At 39.5% G+C, this 18024-nt stretch overlaps 1 protein-coding gene across 4 annotated transcripts in view; it reads left to right on the top strand.

The window, feature by feature from the left end:
• MYO1B (myosin IB) overlaps positions 1 to 18024 on the top strand; it is a 175532-nt gene that overhangs the window by 145513 nt on the left and 11995 nt on the right. For 2 of the 4 annotated variants that reach the window (XM_069490627.1, XM_069490383.1), the window contains exons 20-27: positions 880 to 1029; positions 4289 to 4357; positions 6061 to 6147; positions 6428 to 6514; positions 8289 to 8375; positions 13434 to 13508; positions 14756 to 14890; positions 16638 to 16744. In XM_069490627.1, the coding sequence (XP_069346728.1) occupies positions 880 to 1029; positions 4289 to 4357; positions 6061 to 6147; positions 6428 to 6514; positions 8289 to 8375; positions 13434 to 13508; positions 14756 to 14890; positions 16638 to 16744 (797 nt within the window). The remainder of the gene's footprint in view (positions 1 to 879; positions 1030 to 4288; positions 4358 to 6060; positions 6148 to 6427; positions 6515 to 8288; positions 8376 to 13433; positions 13509 to 14755; positions 14891 to 16637; positions 16745 to 18024) is intronic. The other 2 variants (XM_069490463.1, XM_069490538.1) reach the window with 2 other exon arrangements.

The raw sequence follows: 18024 nt of genomic DNA, 5'->3' as shown, positions 1-18024 counted from the left end.
CATCTGAATTATGCAATAATTTTAGGAACTGTAGCCCTCTTATTTAGAGATACTTGAAGGTACTCAAATGAAAATTTTTTTAAAGTTAAAAAGAACGCTTTTAAAATTTTACCTCTTAGGCCAGGCACAGTAGCTCACACCTGTAATCCCAGCACCTTGGGAGGCTAAGATGGGAGGATCACTTGAGGCCAGGAGTTCAAGACCAGCCTGGGCAACATAGTGAGACCCTGTGTCTACAAAAAATAAAAATAAAAATAAATTAGCTGGGTGTGGTTGTGTGTGCCTATAGTCCCAGCTACTTGGGAGGCTGAAGTGGGAGGATCATTTGATCCCAGGAGTTCGAGGCTGCAGGAATGATCACGCTGCTGCATTCCAGCCTGGGCAACACAGCAAGACCCTGTCCCCCAAAAAATAAAATGAAATTCTACCTCATAGAACCCTAAGGGAACCTTTATGTAAATGAATAGATGAGCATGAAGTATATTAGTATAGCAGTTGATTGGTCATTTGGAAATTTAGAGATTTGGGAATGCATTAGTATTTAAATTGTTTAAGAGAGAAAATTTGCCAGCATCTGCTTTCCGTTAGTAATTTGCATCCTTGTAGACAGTGTGAAGGTAGACTTAAGCTCCCTTCAGCCTCTCTCTGATTTGTTATAAATTCTGCATCACTGGAATAAAAATTGTGCATTTTTCATGACTTCATCAAAATCATTTTCTCATGGGCTGTTATCCATCTCGTGTATAATTAATATGATTATTCAATTTTTTTTTCCTCAATGTGGTTGTCTCCAACATTGTGGCATTTTACTTCATGAAAATTCCTATGCTGTAAAGTTTTGGGGGATTATTGATAAATCCATCTAACATTTCTTATTAGCTTTTCAAATTAGAAGACTTGAGGAAGCAAAGGCTCGAGGACTTGGCCACGCTCATTCAGAAGATTTATCGGGGGTGGAAATGCCGCACACACTTCCTGCTAATGAAGAAAAGCCAGATCGTGATTGCTGCCTGGTACAGGAGATACGCGGTACGAGTCCCGGTCACTTTTAATTTGTAATAACGATGCTAATTTGCCAGCATTTGCTATGTACTTACTACGTACGTAATTTTTACATATTTAATTCTCCCAGCAACCTCATGAGATAGATAGGTGCTCTTATGGTTCTATTTGTAAAGATGAGAAAACTAAGGTACTGAGCTGTTAAGTAACTTGTCCCCCACGGCCACACAGCTGTAAGTGGCAGAGCTGGGATTTGAATCCAAGACAATTTCAGAGCTCAAGTTTGCTACACCACATTGCCTCCCACTGATCTAAATATATATAGTGGGAAATTTGCATCTTCAATTTGGTCATCCTGTTGGAAGGGACAATGTCATTTAACCTTTTGACTATCTTTGGGTCCATTTTCCAGAACAGTTGACTGTTCTCCATTTATAATGACAGTATTGAAAATGGCTTTAAATCCAGAAAGCGAATGCCGTGTTTTAGTAGAATTCTGGTTTTGATTAAAGGATTAGATTCTCTTTAGCCCTCAGGTATCTGGCCATATTATCTATGGGAAAAGATTCAATAATGTAGTATGTTTATTAATGTGGAATTTCTTTCTGGAATTTCCTTCTTAACTTGGTGGTAATGTTTTGCTGGAGGCATACCACAGGTTTGAGAGAAGCCTGAAGGTTTGCCCCTAAGCTAGCATGAACTGGGTTGTGTTCTCATGGAATACATTTTAGTGACAAGAATAGTGCTTCGGGAGCTTTTCATTCTGCGCTTTTGTTTTACTGCAGAGTGAGTTGGAATATGAATTAAATTTGCACTCACTTCTTTTTCTTTTTTTAATCATATGCTTCGTCTTTCTCAGCCATAGAGATGTTTTGCTATAAGGCAATGTATAATCAAGAATAATTTATGCTGACCTATTCTCACATAATACAGTTTAGTGTAGTATTTCCAAGCTTTAGAAATGAATGAGATACTGAAATCATTAAAGAAAATTGGCTTTGTCTTTCAAAGAGCATCTTTAAAATTACTCTAGTTAAAAGAGTATAACCAGCAGTATAAGTCTTAAAGTATGAACCTGTCCAGCCACATGAATAATGGTCATTCGTATGTGTTCTGTAAAGGCACAGAGGCTGTTGTCACTCAGCCTGGTGGCAGTGGATTCTCCTCTGTGCACATAGCAGTGCTCCTTTATTCTGCTGTGGATTCATGATGCTCTGTTTTCTATTTGCCTGAGAGAGGGAAGACCAACAAATAGTCTTTAAGGAGCCCTTTTTATCATTTCTTATTTTGAGGTTATTAAGAAAATCTCCAGCCTAGGCAACATAGCAAGACCTCATCTCTATAAAAAAAAAAAAAAAATTAGCCGGGCCCAGTGGTGCGTCCCTATCGTCCCAGCTACTTGGGAGGCTGAGGTGGGAGGATCGCTTGAGCCCAGGCATTGGAGGCTACAGTGAGCTATGATTGTGCCACTGCACTTCAGGCTGGGTGACAGAGTGAGACCCCATCTCTGAAAAAGAGAAAAAAAAAAAGGAAAACAGTTTTAAAAATGAAAATAATAAAATAATTTTAAAAAGAATAATGGGGAGACAGGCTATACCTTCAGATAGGATGGTGGAGGACGACCTTCTGGGAGGGGCAGTTTGATCAGAGGGTTGAGAAGGAACAGGCAAAGCAAAGTGTTTGTACTCCCCCTCCCAATATAGAGCTTTTTATCACCAGATGAAAAAACGGGTCCATATGTCATTAACTCACAATGGTAGGAGTTATGAGCGGCATTAACTGGAGAATGGAAACAAATAATGGCCCAGTTTTTAGAGAAGCGTTAACCTCACTCTAGTGTTATAGCTCTTTCAAAATTTGAACTAAATACTTCAACTAGTTAACTACATGTTACTCAAGCCAGTGATTAAACTCACTATTTTCCCTCAGCTAAATAACTCAAAGATTTTCTGAATAATTTTCAGGTACTGATTATTTTTCCGTATTTTGTGATATTTCATCACTCCTACAGATGAATTTTCAAATGAGATATAGTTATTTTCAAGCCATTTAAGAATTTAAAAAGAAAACAGAGGTACCAAATGGATGTCAGAAGAGGTGGTCAGATATTGTAGGTGTGGCTTGTTCACACATCTGTGGAATGTTACTCTGGGAGGAATCTTAGCGATTTCCCAGCTCCTCATTTGGCAGCTGAGGGAGGAAACTGAGGCCCAGAGAAGACAGGTGACTTGTGCGGGTCTCGGGGTCCTCTGGCTTTTCTCCCTGGCATCCTCTTTTGTTCTGCTGCCTGTCTATTGGGAAATCACCCTCCGTGACCTCTGCTGTTCCAGAATCCTGGCAGGCCTCTCTGGCACCTCAGAGTGGGAGCTGGGCCATCTAGCACTCCCAAAGCGAGAGATTCACAGCGTCACTTTAGTACCATGAAATGCTGTGTATTTTCATCGTAGATGCCCACGTTCCAGTGTATATGGCAGACTGAGTCCTGTAAGAGCTCTCTTTTCGAAGGAGAGTGTTCTGACGGCCTCCACCCTCCGAGGCATCAGCCCTAGAGTAAGAGAGGCCTCTGGGTGTCGAGCTTGTGGAGCCCAAGCCTGGACCTCACTGGGTTTTCTCTAACCCACCCCACCTGGAAGCAGCGCCTGCTGCACCCGAGCTAGGGCACTGTCTACACTGTTGGCTTGTGTCCCCTGCAAGTCCTTGAGGGCAGGGATGGAGTCAGATGCTTGTCATAACCCCATGGTTTTATGAAAATGCCTTATGTAGAGTAGGAACTCAATATGTTTAATACTTATTTGATTTATATCAGTTTATTTACATTTTTAGCCAATTTCTCAGCTTGAGGCAGAGTAAAAACAGCAAACCTAAAAGAAACTGGGAAGGTTAGAGGTGGGCCCAGTAAGTAGCGTAGTGAGAAATGGCAGAAAGAAGTGAGAACACTCAAAAGCCGTTGCAGAACTCAGTGTGTGTTCATTCAATGTGCATTTACCAAGGATCTGCTGCCCTGTATTATAACAGCATAACACGAAGAACAGATGATAATAATGCTGGGTCCTGAGCCGTTTAGAAATTATTATATTCAGCATCCTCGAAGCATACCTTGGAGTAACTGTGATCATTCTGGACTGTTTCATATTTTGGTTTCTTTGCATATTGGTTTCCAGAAGGTATGTGGATGGTCACAAGTCAGTTGCACTAAGTGAGCAAATAGCTTTTATCAATCCTTGTACTGTCCACATTACAATATGTAACTACAACGTATCCAACATTGTCCCCTTTTGTCCTACAGCAACTAAAGAGGTATCAGCAGATAAAGAGTTCTGCCTTGGTGATTCAGTCTTATATCCGGGGTTGGAAGGTGAGTTTAAAATAAGTGTGCTTTATTTATCTGGGGCTTTTGGGTTCTTCACAAAGGATGATGTCTTCAGGCTCGCCCTGCAGGGGAGGGCTCCTCCGTCTCCTGCCTCCCCTGGAAACAGTCAGATGGAAAGAGTAAATATTATGAGCCAAGTGGGGACCCTGGTGACCACGTCTTGGCTGCTTCCTTGTAACCAGCTTTCTTTTTAAGAGCTTTGTTCTCTAAGCAGGAAGTCCTTGAAATAATACTGTACGTGATTTCAGTATCCCCTTGCCCCGTGTTTGCAAGAGAAGCTGTAGTCCAGAAGGCTGTCCCACGGCCCTTGCTTCACACCTGCAAGTCCTTCCAGACTGACATTGCTTCAGCACCCCCAGCCAGTGACTTCCATAACTTCCCGGCGACCATCCTGTGGGCTGCCCCATAATGACTGAAAGATCTGAGTTCTGGCCAGGTCTAATGGTGGGAGGCTGGGGAAGCGGTCACAGTGGGGGACCTGGTTTCAGGTCCTTCCTGCTAAGGCTTGGTTTGGGGCTCAGTGAACTATGGCCCACAGGCCCAATCTAGCCTTGCTGCCTGTTATCATACAACCTGCAAGCTAAGAATGGTTTTTATATTTTTAAACTATTGTTAAAAAAAAGAAGCAAAAGAAGAGTTCTTGATGTGAAAATTACATGAAATACAGATTTCAGTGTACGTAAAGTTTTATCAGGAGACAACCACCTTCATTTATTCCACAGATTGTCTGGCTACTCTAGTGCTGCAGTAGCAAAGTCAGGTAGTTGTGGTAGAGACCGACTGCATAACCTATAAAGCCAAAAGTATTTACCTTCTGGCACCTTATGGAAAAGGTTCCCTGACCCTTGCTCTAGGTCAAAGGTACTTCAGGGCCTGTTCTGACCACTTTGCCATTAGGAGATTTTGTGCAGTGGTCTGGATGCAGAAGGCATACTTCAAGGTAGTGGCCAGGACTGCAGCCCCTTCGGAGGGTCGAGGGTGGGCCGGGCGTCCAGTGGCATTGGTTGACCTTTGCCTGGGCCCTGGACAACCCAAGGGCTCAGGGGTTGTCCCATGGCAGATGCCAAAACACAAGTCCAGGCATGTAGAGTACATGAAACTGCTGCCTGCGGGTTCTTGCCTGATCTGACTGGGCCTGCACCCTGGTCCAGTGTATAGGTCAGAGACTTCAGAGGCGGGAACCAAAGTCCACTACCAAACCAGGTGTCCTCTCGGCCCCCATAAAATCGGTTTCCAGTAACTACTGGAAGGAGCCACTGGTTTTAGATCAGTTAAATCATTTTGTTTTAGCAAATGTTTACAAATCTCTTTTCCTTAAAAAGGACAGCTACAGTTATAGTCCAGACCGTAATGACAGAAGAGATACAGTGGACTTTGGAGGATCACTGGAAATCCTCCGTCCACATTCTGAGAACTGTTCCCTCCCGTTGGTGTGCCCCAGCTGGCGTTGCTGTGGTCAGATTTTTCCTGTTGCCTATGAGGGCACGGGAGGCTGCTGTCCCAGTCTGGAGTGGGACTTACACTGTCATGCTTGACCACCTTGTCAGCAAGTGTTGAGCTGGGCACCTACATCTTCTCTTTAAAGTGGAGCATAGTGTTGGGACTGCCATCTCTCAGGTCTTTTTTCCAAGTCACTATGAATTCCACTTTCTTTAACATTCTCTTTTTTGGGTGATTCTGCGCCTTAGGCTCGAAAAATCCTGCGGGAACTGAAGCATCAAAAGCGCTGTCAGGAGGCAGTCACGACCATCGCAGCGTACTGGCACGGGACCCAGGTAAGCCAGACCCCCTGAGGACAGTGGTGGGTCGGGAGTGACATCGCGTACAACCACGGAGCCTCGGCTTCGGGGGCAGAAAACGTTTCACTGGCTTAAGCTACTGAGCACGCATCTGCCTCCTGCTCTTTCCAACGTTTTGGTGTGGGGTGGTGGCACACACTTTTGCATTTACCATTTGGTGGTGACCGGTGTCTTTCTTTTTCTTGCTCCATTGGGAACCAGCAGTAACCTTTCCTGCCTTAAACTTTTCTGTAACTCCTTTTCACATGCATCACAGGCGCGAAGGGAACTGAGACGGCTGAAGGAGGAGGCTAGGAATAAACATGCTATTGCAGTTATTTGGGCTTACTGGCTTGGATCTAAGGTACTTGATGCACACATCCCAACACTCCGTCTTGGAATTCTGCCGTAATCCATCTTTATCTCTAGCATATCAGGGGGTGAATGACTACATGAATAGTGGCTCACACTGGTGCATGTCCTAGCAGCCAGATTGAATAAACCTGGAGATGTTAGTATCAGTAGTGTGCCTAGGAAGCTTAGGCATCTGTAGGCCAAAAAAACTAATTGCTTACTAATCAGGCACTAGTATAGTTGCTCTTTTTTTAAAAATTCTTAAGTAACATGCATGTTTAGTTTCTCCCCCACCCCATATATGCTAGCAGTTATTTAGGGATACTGGGGAGAGGGCATGTTGGGAATATTAAGATGTGGGCTTGAATCAGTTCTCTGCAATATTTTGACAATGCAAATACCTTTAACACATGCCTTAAAAAAACTAATCCATTAATGAAATTGTTTTTTTGCCTCACCATGGCAGCTATTGATTATTACAAGCAAAATATTACATGTGCAAAGAATTATCATCTGTGATTTAACAGAAAACCATGTTCATGCAAAGCTAGCTATAATTGCCACTGAAGAATTGCAGGAATTTCAGCATCAGCTGTTTGTTTTCAGAAACAAAGGCCTCCTGAAATACTCTCACTAATCCCCAGGCATAGCCGTGGGCTCTGTGAACATTTCACATACCCCAAGGGACGAGATTTTTAGATGTTTTCGTTACTTAGAAAATCAAAGGTCATCTTTGCTAAAAATGTGTATTCCAGTTAGAAACACAAATATCAACAGAGTCCTGTGTTTTTAAGTGTACCTTGTCAACATTGTAAGCCTATGTTATGAGAAAAAACGAGAAAAGTCAATATTTGCCTGCATAAAGAGCTTAATTTGCCAAAAATTGACCAAAGTTGTTCATTTATGTTTTCCCTGAAAGTCGGCGAAGCACAAACTAGTTCCTTTAGTCAACCGAGGGGAAAGTCCTCCCAGAGGCACAAGGACTCTGAGACAGTTATTGCTGGGATTTCTCCATTCAGTGAGCTCATTTCCCACTCGTAGCACTATAATATATTGAAAAATGAATGCCTATTTCTGTCTTTTAAAATAGCATGCCTAAGATTAATTTTTCCCTGAGAGTAATTTTTTAAACCTGAAAGTTGTGTTTTACTTTTTGTCTTGCTTCAATCCTCAGTATATTATTTCCCTGTTTGGGGCCTTAGGTAAAATTGGGATTTTTATACATGGTTACTTCCCATTTTTTAACTGGAAAGAATTTTTGAGTTTTGTTAGTTTTGGGTTTTGTTTGCACTTCAGAAAAACAACCTTATTGCTTCCAGTGTTCTAAATGGTTGTTCACAACAGTTGGCTTTTCATCCGTCCAAATGAATGAACTCAGACAGGAGTGCATAGCTTCTTAAGCCCCATGTGCTGTCAGCGAAGGGAGGTCTAGTGGAATCATTAGTCCTGCCCCTCAGAGTTCCAAGTCTGATAGGGAGGGAGGGAGAGGGTGTGGAGAAGGGAGCAAAGAGGGAGAGAGAACAGGAGAGAAGAAAGGACAAGAATGGAAGCAAAGGGGCAGGAGGTGGTTACCCTGGGTACACCGCACAGATTGCCCTTCTCTGGAACAGAACCTCAATGCACTGAAAATACAAGCGCTGCACCAGCTGACACTGTTCTCGGGTATAAATGATTATGCACTGTTCCTCTGTCATTCTGGAATCCTTATTCGTAAATTGGCTCTTCTGTTTGGTGTGCTGTCTGCATTGGGCTGTCTCTTTTATTTACTATCTAAAACGTTCTAGGCTCGAAGGGAATTGAAACGCTTGAAGGAGGAGGCTAGGCGTAAGCATGCAGTTGCTGTCATTTGGGCTTACTGGCTTGGACTGAAGGTACTTCCTCAACCACTTCTTTCTGTCCAGGGTGAAATCCATAAAGCCTAGCACCTACTAACCCCGAGAAAACTATTGATTATGCTTGCTGATGGTCTGCACATGTAGAATGTCACCTTGCCTAATTTTGTTTCTTTTTGAGAAGAAACCTGTGCACTAATATTTTTTCTGATGTTATTGTGATTTCTGTTTCTTTAAATAATAGGTGTAAAGTAATAACAATATGATGTTGTCCAAGTTTTATTTTATGTTATCTTTTTGAGTGTACAGTTGTTTTTTTTCCTAATCCGTGAGACAGAGTGACAATAGTTGAGCTAGAAGCCGACCTACACCCACAGTGGCCAGCCTGGTGATGCCAGGCTTTTGTTTTCCTGTATCTGCCTATTCTGCTCCAATGATGGCTGGCTGGAATGGTGCTTTCTTCAAAGCAACATGATTCTAATTGTTCAGCGTAAAAACCAAAGGAGTTTGCATCAGTAAACTTATGGATTATAATGAATGAGACCGTAGTCAGAGATCAGTGGATCATTCAGGTTAAAGAGAACTTTAAATTCAAATGCCTTGTGATTAAGACAGGGCATATTTCAAAGTGGTGTTTACTAGTAGGATACACTTATGTGAGCAGTAGTACATATAAGTAAATATGACTCTGAGCTCTGGAAACCTTTAGAATAAGACTCTGAGCTCTGAAAAATCTTCAGACAATATAAAGATTTGATCTTCCTGAAATATTCAATAACTAATCATCATAAGGAGCCATCTCTATTGCCTTTTGGGGATAATTAGGTCCCTTTTTGACACTATTCCTCATTATTATTTTTATTTTTAATCCTATGACATTCTAAAAATTCTAAATATTTGAATATTATGTGAGAAATCATTGATTCTGAATCTGAACAACTATTAGAAATATCCCTGAATTCTGCTTTGAACAATCTGCATTTTTTCCTGCAAGTTGAGCCTATAAACTTCTAGTAAATTATCCTTTTTGATTATACTGAATATTCATCAAGTAATATTTGAAATAATTAAGAAGTAACTTAAATATGAATTTTAACAAATGTTCTATCTGAAGAATTCTTAACAAATTCTATAACTGTTTTTTTAAAAGCCAAACAAAAGTAAACATTTTCCCATTTTATTCACATCTTCTAATTTGCATTCTGATTTTCATGAAAGAAAGGAAAAAAACAACATCAAGTAAGGATTTTTACTCTCTATAATGATTTCCATCAGTAATATGTTTATCTACAGTTTTCTGGGTTTAACTGCATATGATTTCAAAATGTCTTTACATTAGGGATGTGCACTAGCAACCTACAAAGCAAATTTAGTTTGTAGGTAAATGTTATTTTAGCAGAAGTTAATAGGGCTTCCTCTAGACATAACTTTTTTCCCCAGTTTCCAAGAAAACAGCATTATTTGAATATGTTGCCATTATTATTGTTATGAAATAAGATTCAACTCATTTGAAGTCCAAAAATACAATAGTTTTATACTTGTTTTTCCCAAAAGAGAATTATGAGAATTATGTTATTATGAGTGATAGTTTTGCCCTTTGAAATGATTTGATTTTTTTTTTTTGCAGAAATGATTACAAAGTGCAACGGACCCTTTAGAACTCCTGGTGCCCAAGAAGGGCACCATTATATATGTCAGCATATTGTCACTGGGCTGGGCTCTTACTGTATATAGTTGTATTCGGAAGAAACGACCTGCCCTGTGGTGTATCAAAAAACACGTAGCTATGAGCTCAGTTATACTGAGGCTCGACTAAATACGGTTAGGACTTTGAGTTTACTTTTAAGGACATGGTCTCATGTAACTGCACTTTAACTTGTCTACTATTATGCTATTATAATTTCAGGAGCCAATTAACAGGTAACATTTTTCTTCTTGTCCTTTCTAACTTTATAAGTTTGAGATTCAAAGTGTTTGTGAATCTAACAACTTTGTGGCTAGAAGAGAAATGATAAACTGTAACCAGCATATGAATACAGGCATACGTCAGAGGTATTGCAGGTTCAGTTCCAGACCACTGCGGTAAAGCAAATATTGCAATAAAGTGAGTCACAGAAATTTTTTGGTTTCCCAGTGCGTATGAAAGTTATGTTTATGCTATACTATAGTCTATTAAGTGTGCAGTAGGTTTATATCTAAAAAGCCAATGTATATACCTTAATGAAAAAATACTTTATTGCTAAAAAATATGCTAGTGATCATCTGAACCTTCAGTGAGTTGTAATCTTTTTGCTGGTGGAGGGTCTTGCCTCTATGTTGATTTCTGCTGACTGATCAGGGTGGTGGATGCTGAAAGTTGAGGTGGCTGTGGCGATTTCTTAAAATAAGACAATGAGGTTTGCCACATTGATTGACTTTTCCTGTCACTAAAGATTTCTCTGTAGTGTGTGATGCTGTTTGACAGCATTTTACCCACAGTAGAACTTTTTTCAAAATTAAAGTCAATCCTCTCAAACTCTGTTCCTGCATTATCAACTAAGTTTATGGAATATTCTGAATCCTTTGTTGTTATTTCAACGGTGTTCATAACATCTTCACCAGGAGTAGAAACCACTTTCCTCATCCCTAAGAAGCAGCTTCTGATCCATTCAAGTTTTATCATGAGATTGCAGCAATTCAGGCACATCTTTAGGCTCCACTTCTAATTCTAGTTCTCTTGCTGTTTCTACCACATCTGTGGTTACTTTCCCCACTGAAGTCTTGAGCCCCTCAAAGTCATCCCTGAGGGTTGGAATCAACCTCTTCCAAACTCCTATTCATATGTTGCCAGTTCGACCTCCTTCCATGAATCACTTAGGTTCTTAAGGGCATCTAGAATGGTGAATCCTTTCCAGAAAGTTTTCAATTTACTTTGCCTAGATCCATCAGAGAAATCACTGTCTGTGGCACCTATAGCCTTACAACACGTATTTCTTAAATAATAAGACTTCAAAGTCAAAATTACTCCTTGATCCATGGGCTGCAAAATAGATGTTGCAGGCCTGAAAACAATTGTTAAGCTTCTTGTACATCTCTGTCAGAGCTGTTGGGTGACTAGGTTGCATTGTCAATGAGCAGTAACATTTTGAAAAAAATCTTTTTTTCTGAGCAGTAGGTCTTAACAGTAGGCTAAAAATAGTCAGTAAATCATGCTGTAAACAGATGTGCTGTCATCCAGGCTTTGTTGTTCCATTTATAGAGGCCCAGGCAGAGTAGACTTAGCATAATTCTTAAAGGCCTTAGGATTTTCAGAATGGTAAACGAGCATTGGCTTCAACTTAAAGGTATCAGTGGCATTAGCCTCTAGCAGTGGAGTCAGCCTGTCCTTTGAAGCTTTGAAGCTAGGCATTGGCTTCTCCTCTTTAGCTATTAAAGTCCAAGAGGGAATCGTCTTCCGATAAAAGGCTGTTTCATCTACATTGAAAATCTGTTGTTTAATGTACCTACCTTCATCAGTGATCTTAGCTAGAGCTTCTAAATAACTTGCTGTAGCCTCTACATTACTTGCTGCTTTACCTTGCAATTTTATGTTATAGGGACGGCTTCTTTTCTTAAACCTCACGAACCAACCTGTGCTAGCTTTAAACTTTTCTTCTGCAGCTTCCTCACCTCTCTCAGCGTTAATAGAATTGAAGAGAATTAGGGCCTTACTCTGGGTTAGGCCTTGGCATAAGGGAATATTGTAGGTGGTTTGATCTTCTGTCCAGACCACTCAAACTTTCTCCATATCAGCAATAAGGCTGTTTCACTTTCTTATCATTCACGTGTTCACTGGAGTAGCACTTTGAGTTTCCTTCAAGAACGGTTTCCTTTGCATTCCAACTTGGCTAACTGTTTGACGCAAGAGGCCTAGCATTTGGCCTATCCGGCTTTTGTCATGCCTTCCACATGAAGCTTAATCATTTCTAGCTTTTGATTTAAAGTGAAAGACATGCAACTCTTCTTTTCACTTGAACGCTAAGAGATCATTATAGGGTTATTAACTGGCCTAATTTTAATGCTGTTGTGTCTCAGGGAATAGGGAGGCCCAAGGGAGGGAGAGAAGAGCTGGTCAGTGGAGCAGTCAGAACCCGACTATTAAGTTCTTAGCTTAAAAATATACATATAAAACATTTATCTACAAACGGAATTTGAGTAATAGGTTGTTACCTTTCAACCCCTAATGTAGAAATATTTTGAGCATATGCAGTTAAACCCAGAAAACTGAAGATAAAAAAAGGAAAAGATATATAATGTCTGAATTATTCAAATAGGCTAATATTTTGCTAAATTCTGACTTTCCCATTTATAGTGGGATGGTGATAAATGTTTAAAATATTTTTCCTTCGATTTCAGAATGTTACTGTATCTTTTATTCAGCAAATACTTCATTTAATTACTGTTGTTGATTAAACATTATCAGTATATGAAGTAAATATGACAGCGTAGCAAGGAAAAAGTATGCGAAGTAAAACTATATATGATGTTTTAAGTTCCGTGATAGCATTAAGTATAAAGTTTGGTGGGAGTAGAGTTAAGAGAGAAAAATTAATGCAATCAAATGGAAGATAATGGTAGTTTAAAAGCTTCTTTTAAAATTCTTATTCATAGCCACATTCAGTTCTCAATGTGTGATGCTAACGTCCTGTCTTCATATGAAAGGCTTTTGGAAACCGCAGTACAGTTCTTCGGACTTTTTTTTTTTTTTGCTTTTAAAAAGCAATCTGAAGGGAAAATTACCTTAGATAGTATTTTCTGAAATGTATTTTAATTTGTGATGAGTTTGCAGCTGTGCCTTTAAAATGTTTCTAGTCAAATCATCAAGTTCTTCGAAAACCACTAAGAGGATTTAAAACATCAATTCATTATGGTGTTCTCACTTTACGTTTCTCAATTTCTTTCTCTCTGACTTAAGAGCCACTGTGTGAATGTGCTTCCATTATATTATTAAATCTGGAGAGAACACTTGTAAATTTACTTGTCCTACACATTTTCATTGTCATTTTTGAGAGAGATGTATCGTTATGGACACGCGCCAGCCACATGTTAACCACTATAATCTGCCTCTTCTTTCTAAAGGTACGTAGGGAGTACAGGAAATTCTTCAGAGCCAATGCCGGAAAGAAAATCTATGAGTTTACACTTCAGAGAATTGTAAGTGAACACTTTCTGTATATGATTAATTAGCATTATTAAAGTACTTAATAGCATCACCTCAATAAAATGTGTCTTTCTTTAATTGACAAAAGTGACATTTTTGGATAATGATTAAATCATAACCGTGATGCTGAGAGTTAGTAATCTTTTTTTATCCTCTCCCAGCAAATTCAGGTAAAATTGTGTCAGAAAGAGTTGTTATTGGCCTGTACATGATTAATAAAACGTTTTCCTTGTTTGACAGAGAGAGAACTTTGGGGAAAGTGAACCCAAGTAAGCCAGGGTCTTGCCCTATTAAACTTGCAGCCATGAGCAGCAGCAGGGCAAGGCTGGCAACCAAGTTAGTGCATAGAGGGTGAAAGAAAGAAAGGCTGTGCAACTCTGCCAGCATGGATTTGGAGTTCTCTGTCTTCCAGAGAAGTATGTGTGATGGTGAACAGACTGCAAACTCTGCAGCCAGCCTGCACTGCTGCTTATAGATTTGTGACTTGAGCAAGTTACTTCTGTGAGCCTTGTTTTTCATCTGTAAAATGGAAATAATAATAGCACTAACCTCATAGAGCTGATTGGTGTGAGGATTAAAATGGAGTGATGATACAAAGCTCTTTCACTGCCTGGCGCACATTAAGTACTCTCGAGCAACCCTGTCCGATAGAACTTTCTGCAGTGATAAAAATGTCCCATAACAATAGAGCAGTCACTAGCTCATGTGGTTATTGAGTACTTGAAATGTAACCAATGTGACTGGATTTTTTATTTTATTTAATTGTATTTACTTAAAATTTAAATATAAATAGGCCATGTGACTTGTGGCTACCTTTTGGACAATACAGCTCTATAGTATTAGCTGGTATTAGTATTAGTGTTAATATGAGTGTTAGTGTTCTTCTTTTAACCATTTGGTGGAGCTCATATTTCCCCAACCAGTATGAAAGAGTGGAATAGAGACTTCCTAGATGAGTTACAAAGTTTTATGGACTTGGCCTGGCATAGTGGCTCATGCCTGTAATCCTAGTATTGTGGGAGGCCAAGGCAGGAGGATCACTTGAGTTCAGGAGTTAAAGACCAGCCTGGGCAACATAGCCAGACCCTGTTGCTACAGGAAAAAAGAAAAGAAAGAAAGAAAATTTTATGGAGTAAAACCTGATAAATTCCACTAAAGATTGATCATAGTATATGTAAAGCAATGTCTTTTCTGGTATATTTTCCTCATTTTCTTGTATTTTCTGTCAAACCCAATACAGGTGCAAAAATACTTCTTAGAAATGAAAAATAAGATGCCTTCGTTATCTCCAATAGACAAGAATTGGCCATCAAGACCTTATCTGTTCTTAGATTCTACTCACAAGGAGCTAAAAAGGATTTTCCACTTGTGGAGGGTAAAAAAAAAAAGTCATATTTTTTTTCCAGAGACTTCTTATCATATATTTTGAGTGTTTGAGAACTCTTATGTAAAATCAAATTTTGAACACATTCTTGCTTTGCCTTGAAGAGAATTACTTGAGAACTTTGGTAATTTTGAGCCACACACCATGTGTGACTTTCTGTGAGAGTCCTGCGTCAGCCGCGCGGCTGCCTCTCCGCCTGGTTGGAAAGCAAAGCGCACGCCCGCTTTGCCTGTCCATTCCGGTTCCCGTGGCTTTCACCTAGTTCAGTTTTTGTTTGTTTGTTCCTGTCTTTATCAGAAGGAATACGATAGGAACACCTTCAAGTGACATAAAGAAATTCTACCAATTATTTACTTTATCAGATTTATTGAACATATACTCATCAGATATACATGTGAACACTCACACACTTTGATGGACTGGGAAAAAGGCCTTTAAAGTCCCTAAAAGACATTAAAACTTCTTCTACCTGAAGTAAAGGGAAGCTGACAATCTGTTTTATGCTGGTTTTATTTTAGATCTCTTTATTTTACAGGAGAACACTGCCCAGCATGGGGCATTTGTAGAGATGGTGACTGTATTTCAATAACTTAGTCAGTTGATATGTGAAATGCTAAATATATATGGTTATCAGATGTAATAAAACCATTAGATGGAAGGGCTGGTATTTACTAAATGAATGATCAGTGGGTACATCTTCCAGGAAGCTCTTTCCTGCCCAGGAGTGTGGGCTTGTTCTTTGTGTATCCGAACCACGTATGTGTGGAGTGACGTTATCGCTAATTAGTACGATGAGTGATACCAGCACAACATATGGAACTGGATTCTGGGTTTTGTCCCGTAACCATGAGCCAGTCTGGCCAGATTCACCAGCCTCTCCATTGTTTGTCTCCCCTTTTGAATCTGACACAGAAACTATTTCCAGAAATAAAGCTGGGGAGCTGCTGATGCTGGGGTCTGTGCTGCCTAACATTTCTTCCTGCAGTTATTTCGGTGGTGCTCGGCCCCACCTGTAACTGAATGTCTTGGAACGCTTATCTATTAATAAAAAACCTGGCCCAGCTCCTCTGGCCATCCCTGTCTCCTCTCATTGCAGCCTCAGAATCACAGCGAGGTGGGATTTCTAAGATTCCATGTCCACATTGCAAAATGGTAGTGTGGGGGGGGGGGGCGGATTGGGAGCGGTGGTTTTCAAACTATAGGTCATAGCATATTTGTGAGTCATGAAATCAATTTAGTAGATCACTGCCAGCGTTTATAAAGGAAATAGAATAGAAAACAGCAGCACGCACGACATGTAGAGAGGATAGGTATTGTTTTGAGAAGCTTTTATGTAAATTGTCTGTATGTGTGTGTGGAAACGTGTGCACTGGGTTGTGGTGCACAGTGATTTTTACTATGAGTCTCTCTAGAAGAGCGACAGCCTCAGGACTAGGTGATCTGCAGGGACGGACATCACAGTAGGAGGAAATAGTAGTCCTCCTTGCAGGGCCCAGGCCAGCTAGGCCCTGGTAAGAAGCATCCCAAATTCTGCATACAAATAATAGTCTTCATGACATTTTCCAAGATGAACTTTTTAAAACCAACAAAGGCAAAAAGTTTTTGGCCTTTTAAGTGAATATTTTGTACACCTTCAGTCTTATCCTTGTTGCTGTTAAATTGGCTTAGTATATTTAACAATGAGTAATGATTTATTTATATAAGTAATGCTTTGTTTTGTTCTTCTTATATCACACAGTGTAAAAAATACAGGGACCAATTCACAGACCAGCAGAAACTTATTTATGAAGAGAAACTAGAAGCCAGTGAACTCTTCAAAGACAAGAAGGCTTTATACCCATCCAGGTATTATGTCTTTGCTTTACCCCTCAAAGTCAGTAATTTAAAAGTTTCTCGAATATATTTATAGGTCTCTTCTGGTAGAGTTTGATTTCAGTCTTAAATGAGTGATTTTGTGAGTCTTTTTATAATATAATTAGCTGGATATGAATACATGTAACACATTCGAGCAGTGGCTTCCTTAGCATACTTTAATGAAATGAAGTTGCCATTGTTGGTTTTACTTCATTGACATTAGCTTGAATACTTTATTAAATAAATAGAAGTCATTTAAAATAAAAATTGTGTAGGCTATTAAGATAAATTTGCATTGTAAATTCCTGTTAGTTTTTCATAGTTTTCGAAGACCAGCCAAATTTTTGTGGGTGGTATACTCTAATTGCCATTCTAGTCTCCCTGCCTTAACAAGCCAGGTGAGAAGTTCATTTGTAAGGTCAATGAAAGAGTGAGCCAGTGGAGTACCTTTGAGTGTGCTTAAGCCCTGGTCCGTGGTGCCCTTTGGTCTGCTGACTCACTGGACATGGCTTCAGGGGCCTGTGCAGCAAGTTCAGTTCCTTTACTGTGAACACCACGTACTCAGAACAAGAAGGAACACCAGTCACAAGTTTAACAAGTGAAGTCCTTGGTAAAGACTACTTATCTGAGTATTCTTACATCTCCTACATTCATCGTGTCCCTGCAGAATTTCTATCCCTTTTCATTCAATATTTATAAATTTTTATTTTTTTAATTTATTTATTTTTTATTTTATTATAAAAAGTAGATTGTACAATTTCAAGCCAAATCTATAACAACTTTTAGCTTCTCCCAAAGAATGGCCTAGAAACAACAATGTATTATATGCTAAGTATATTCACATTTATTACATATGTTATATTTATATTCTCTGTATCTCCACGCACATTTGAAAGAGCTCCCTTTTAAAGGTTTAAGTGAACATAAGTTGCCAGACTCATTGGGTTTAAGTACTTTAAATTGCACAGTTTCCTGGGTTGGCTGATTTGGCTGCTTTATTCCCTTAAGGCAAACACAGTAGCTAAGTCTAAAGTTGTCCAAAGTGCCTATTACATAAAACACATTCGAACAGGAAAATTGTCTATATGCTTGCTTCAGCAACTAATTTTATTGAACTTTTTCTTTATACATTTTAAAATTAGAGAGTAGCCTTCTTAATGAACATTCCCTGCACGTGACTCTTCAGAAACTGCAGGCTGGAAAATACATTTTTGAAGAAACAAATTAAAAGGCTGTTAGCATTTTTTATTATTTAAAATACATTTGAATAT

This window comes from Eulemur rufifrons, chromosome 1 (assembly GCF_041146395.1).
Source record: "Eulemur rufifrons isolate Redbay chromosome 1, OSU_ERuf_1, whole genome shotgun sequence".
Lineage (NCBI taxonomy): Eukaryota > Metazoa > Chordata > Mammalia > Primates > Lemuridae > Eulemur > Eulemur rufifrons.
The sequence above is the reverse complement of the archived record's forward strand: the minus strand, read 5'-3'. Positions and strand labels throughout refer to the sequence as shown.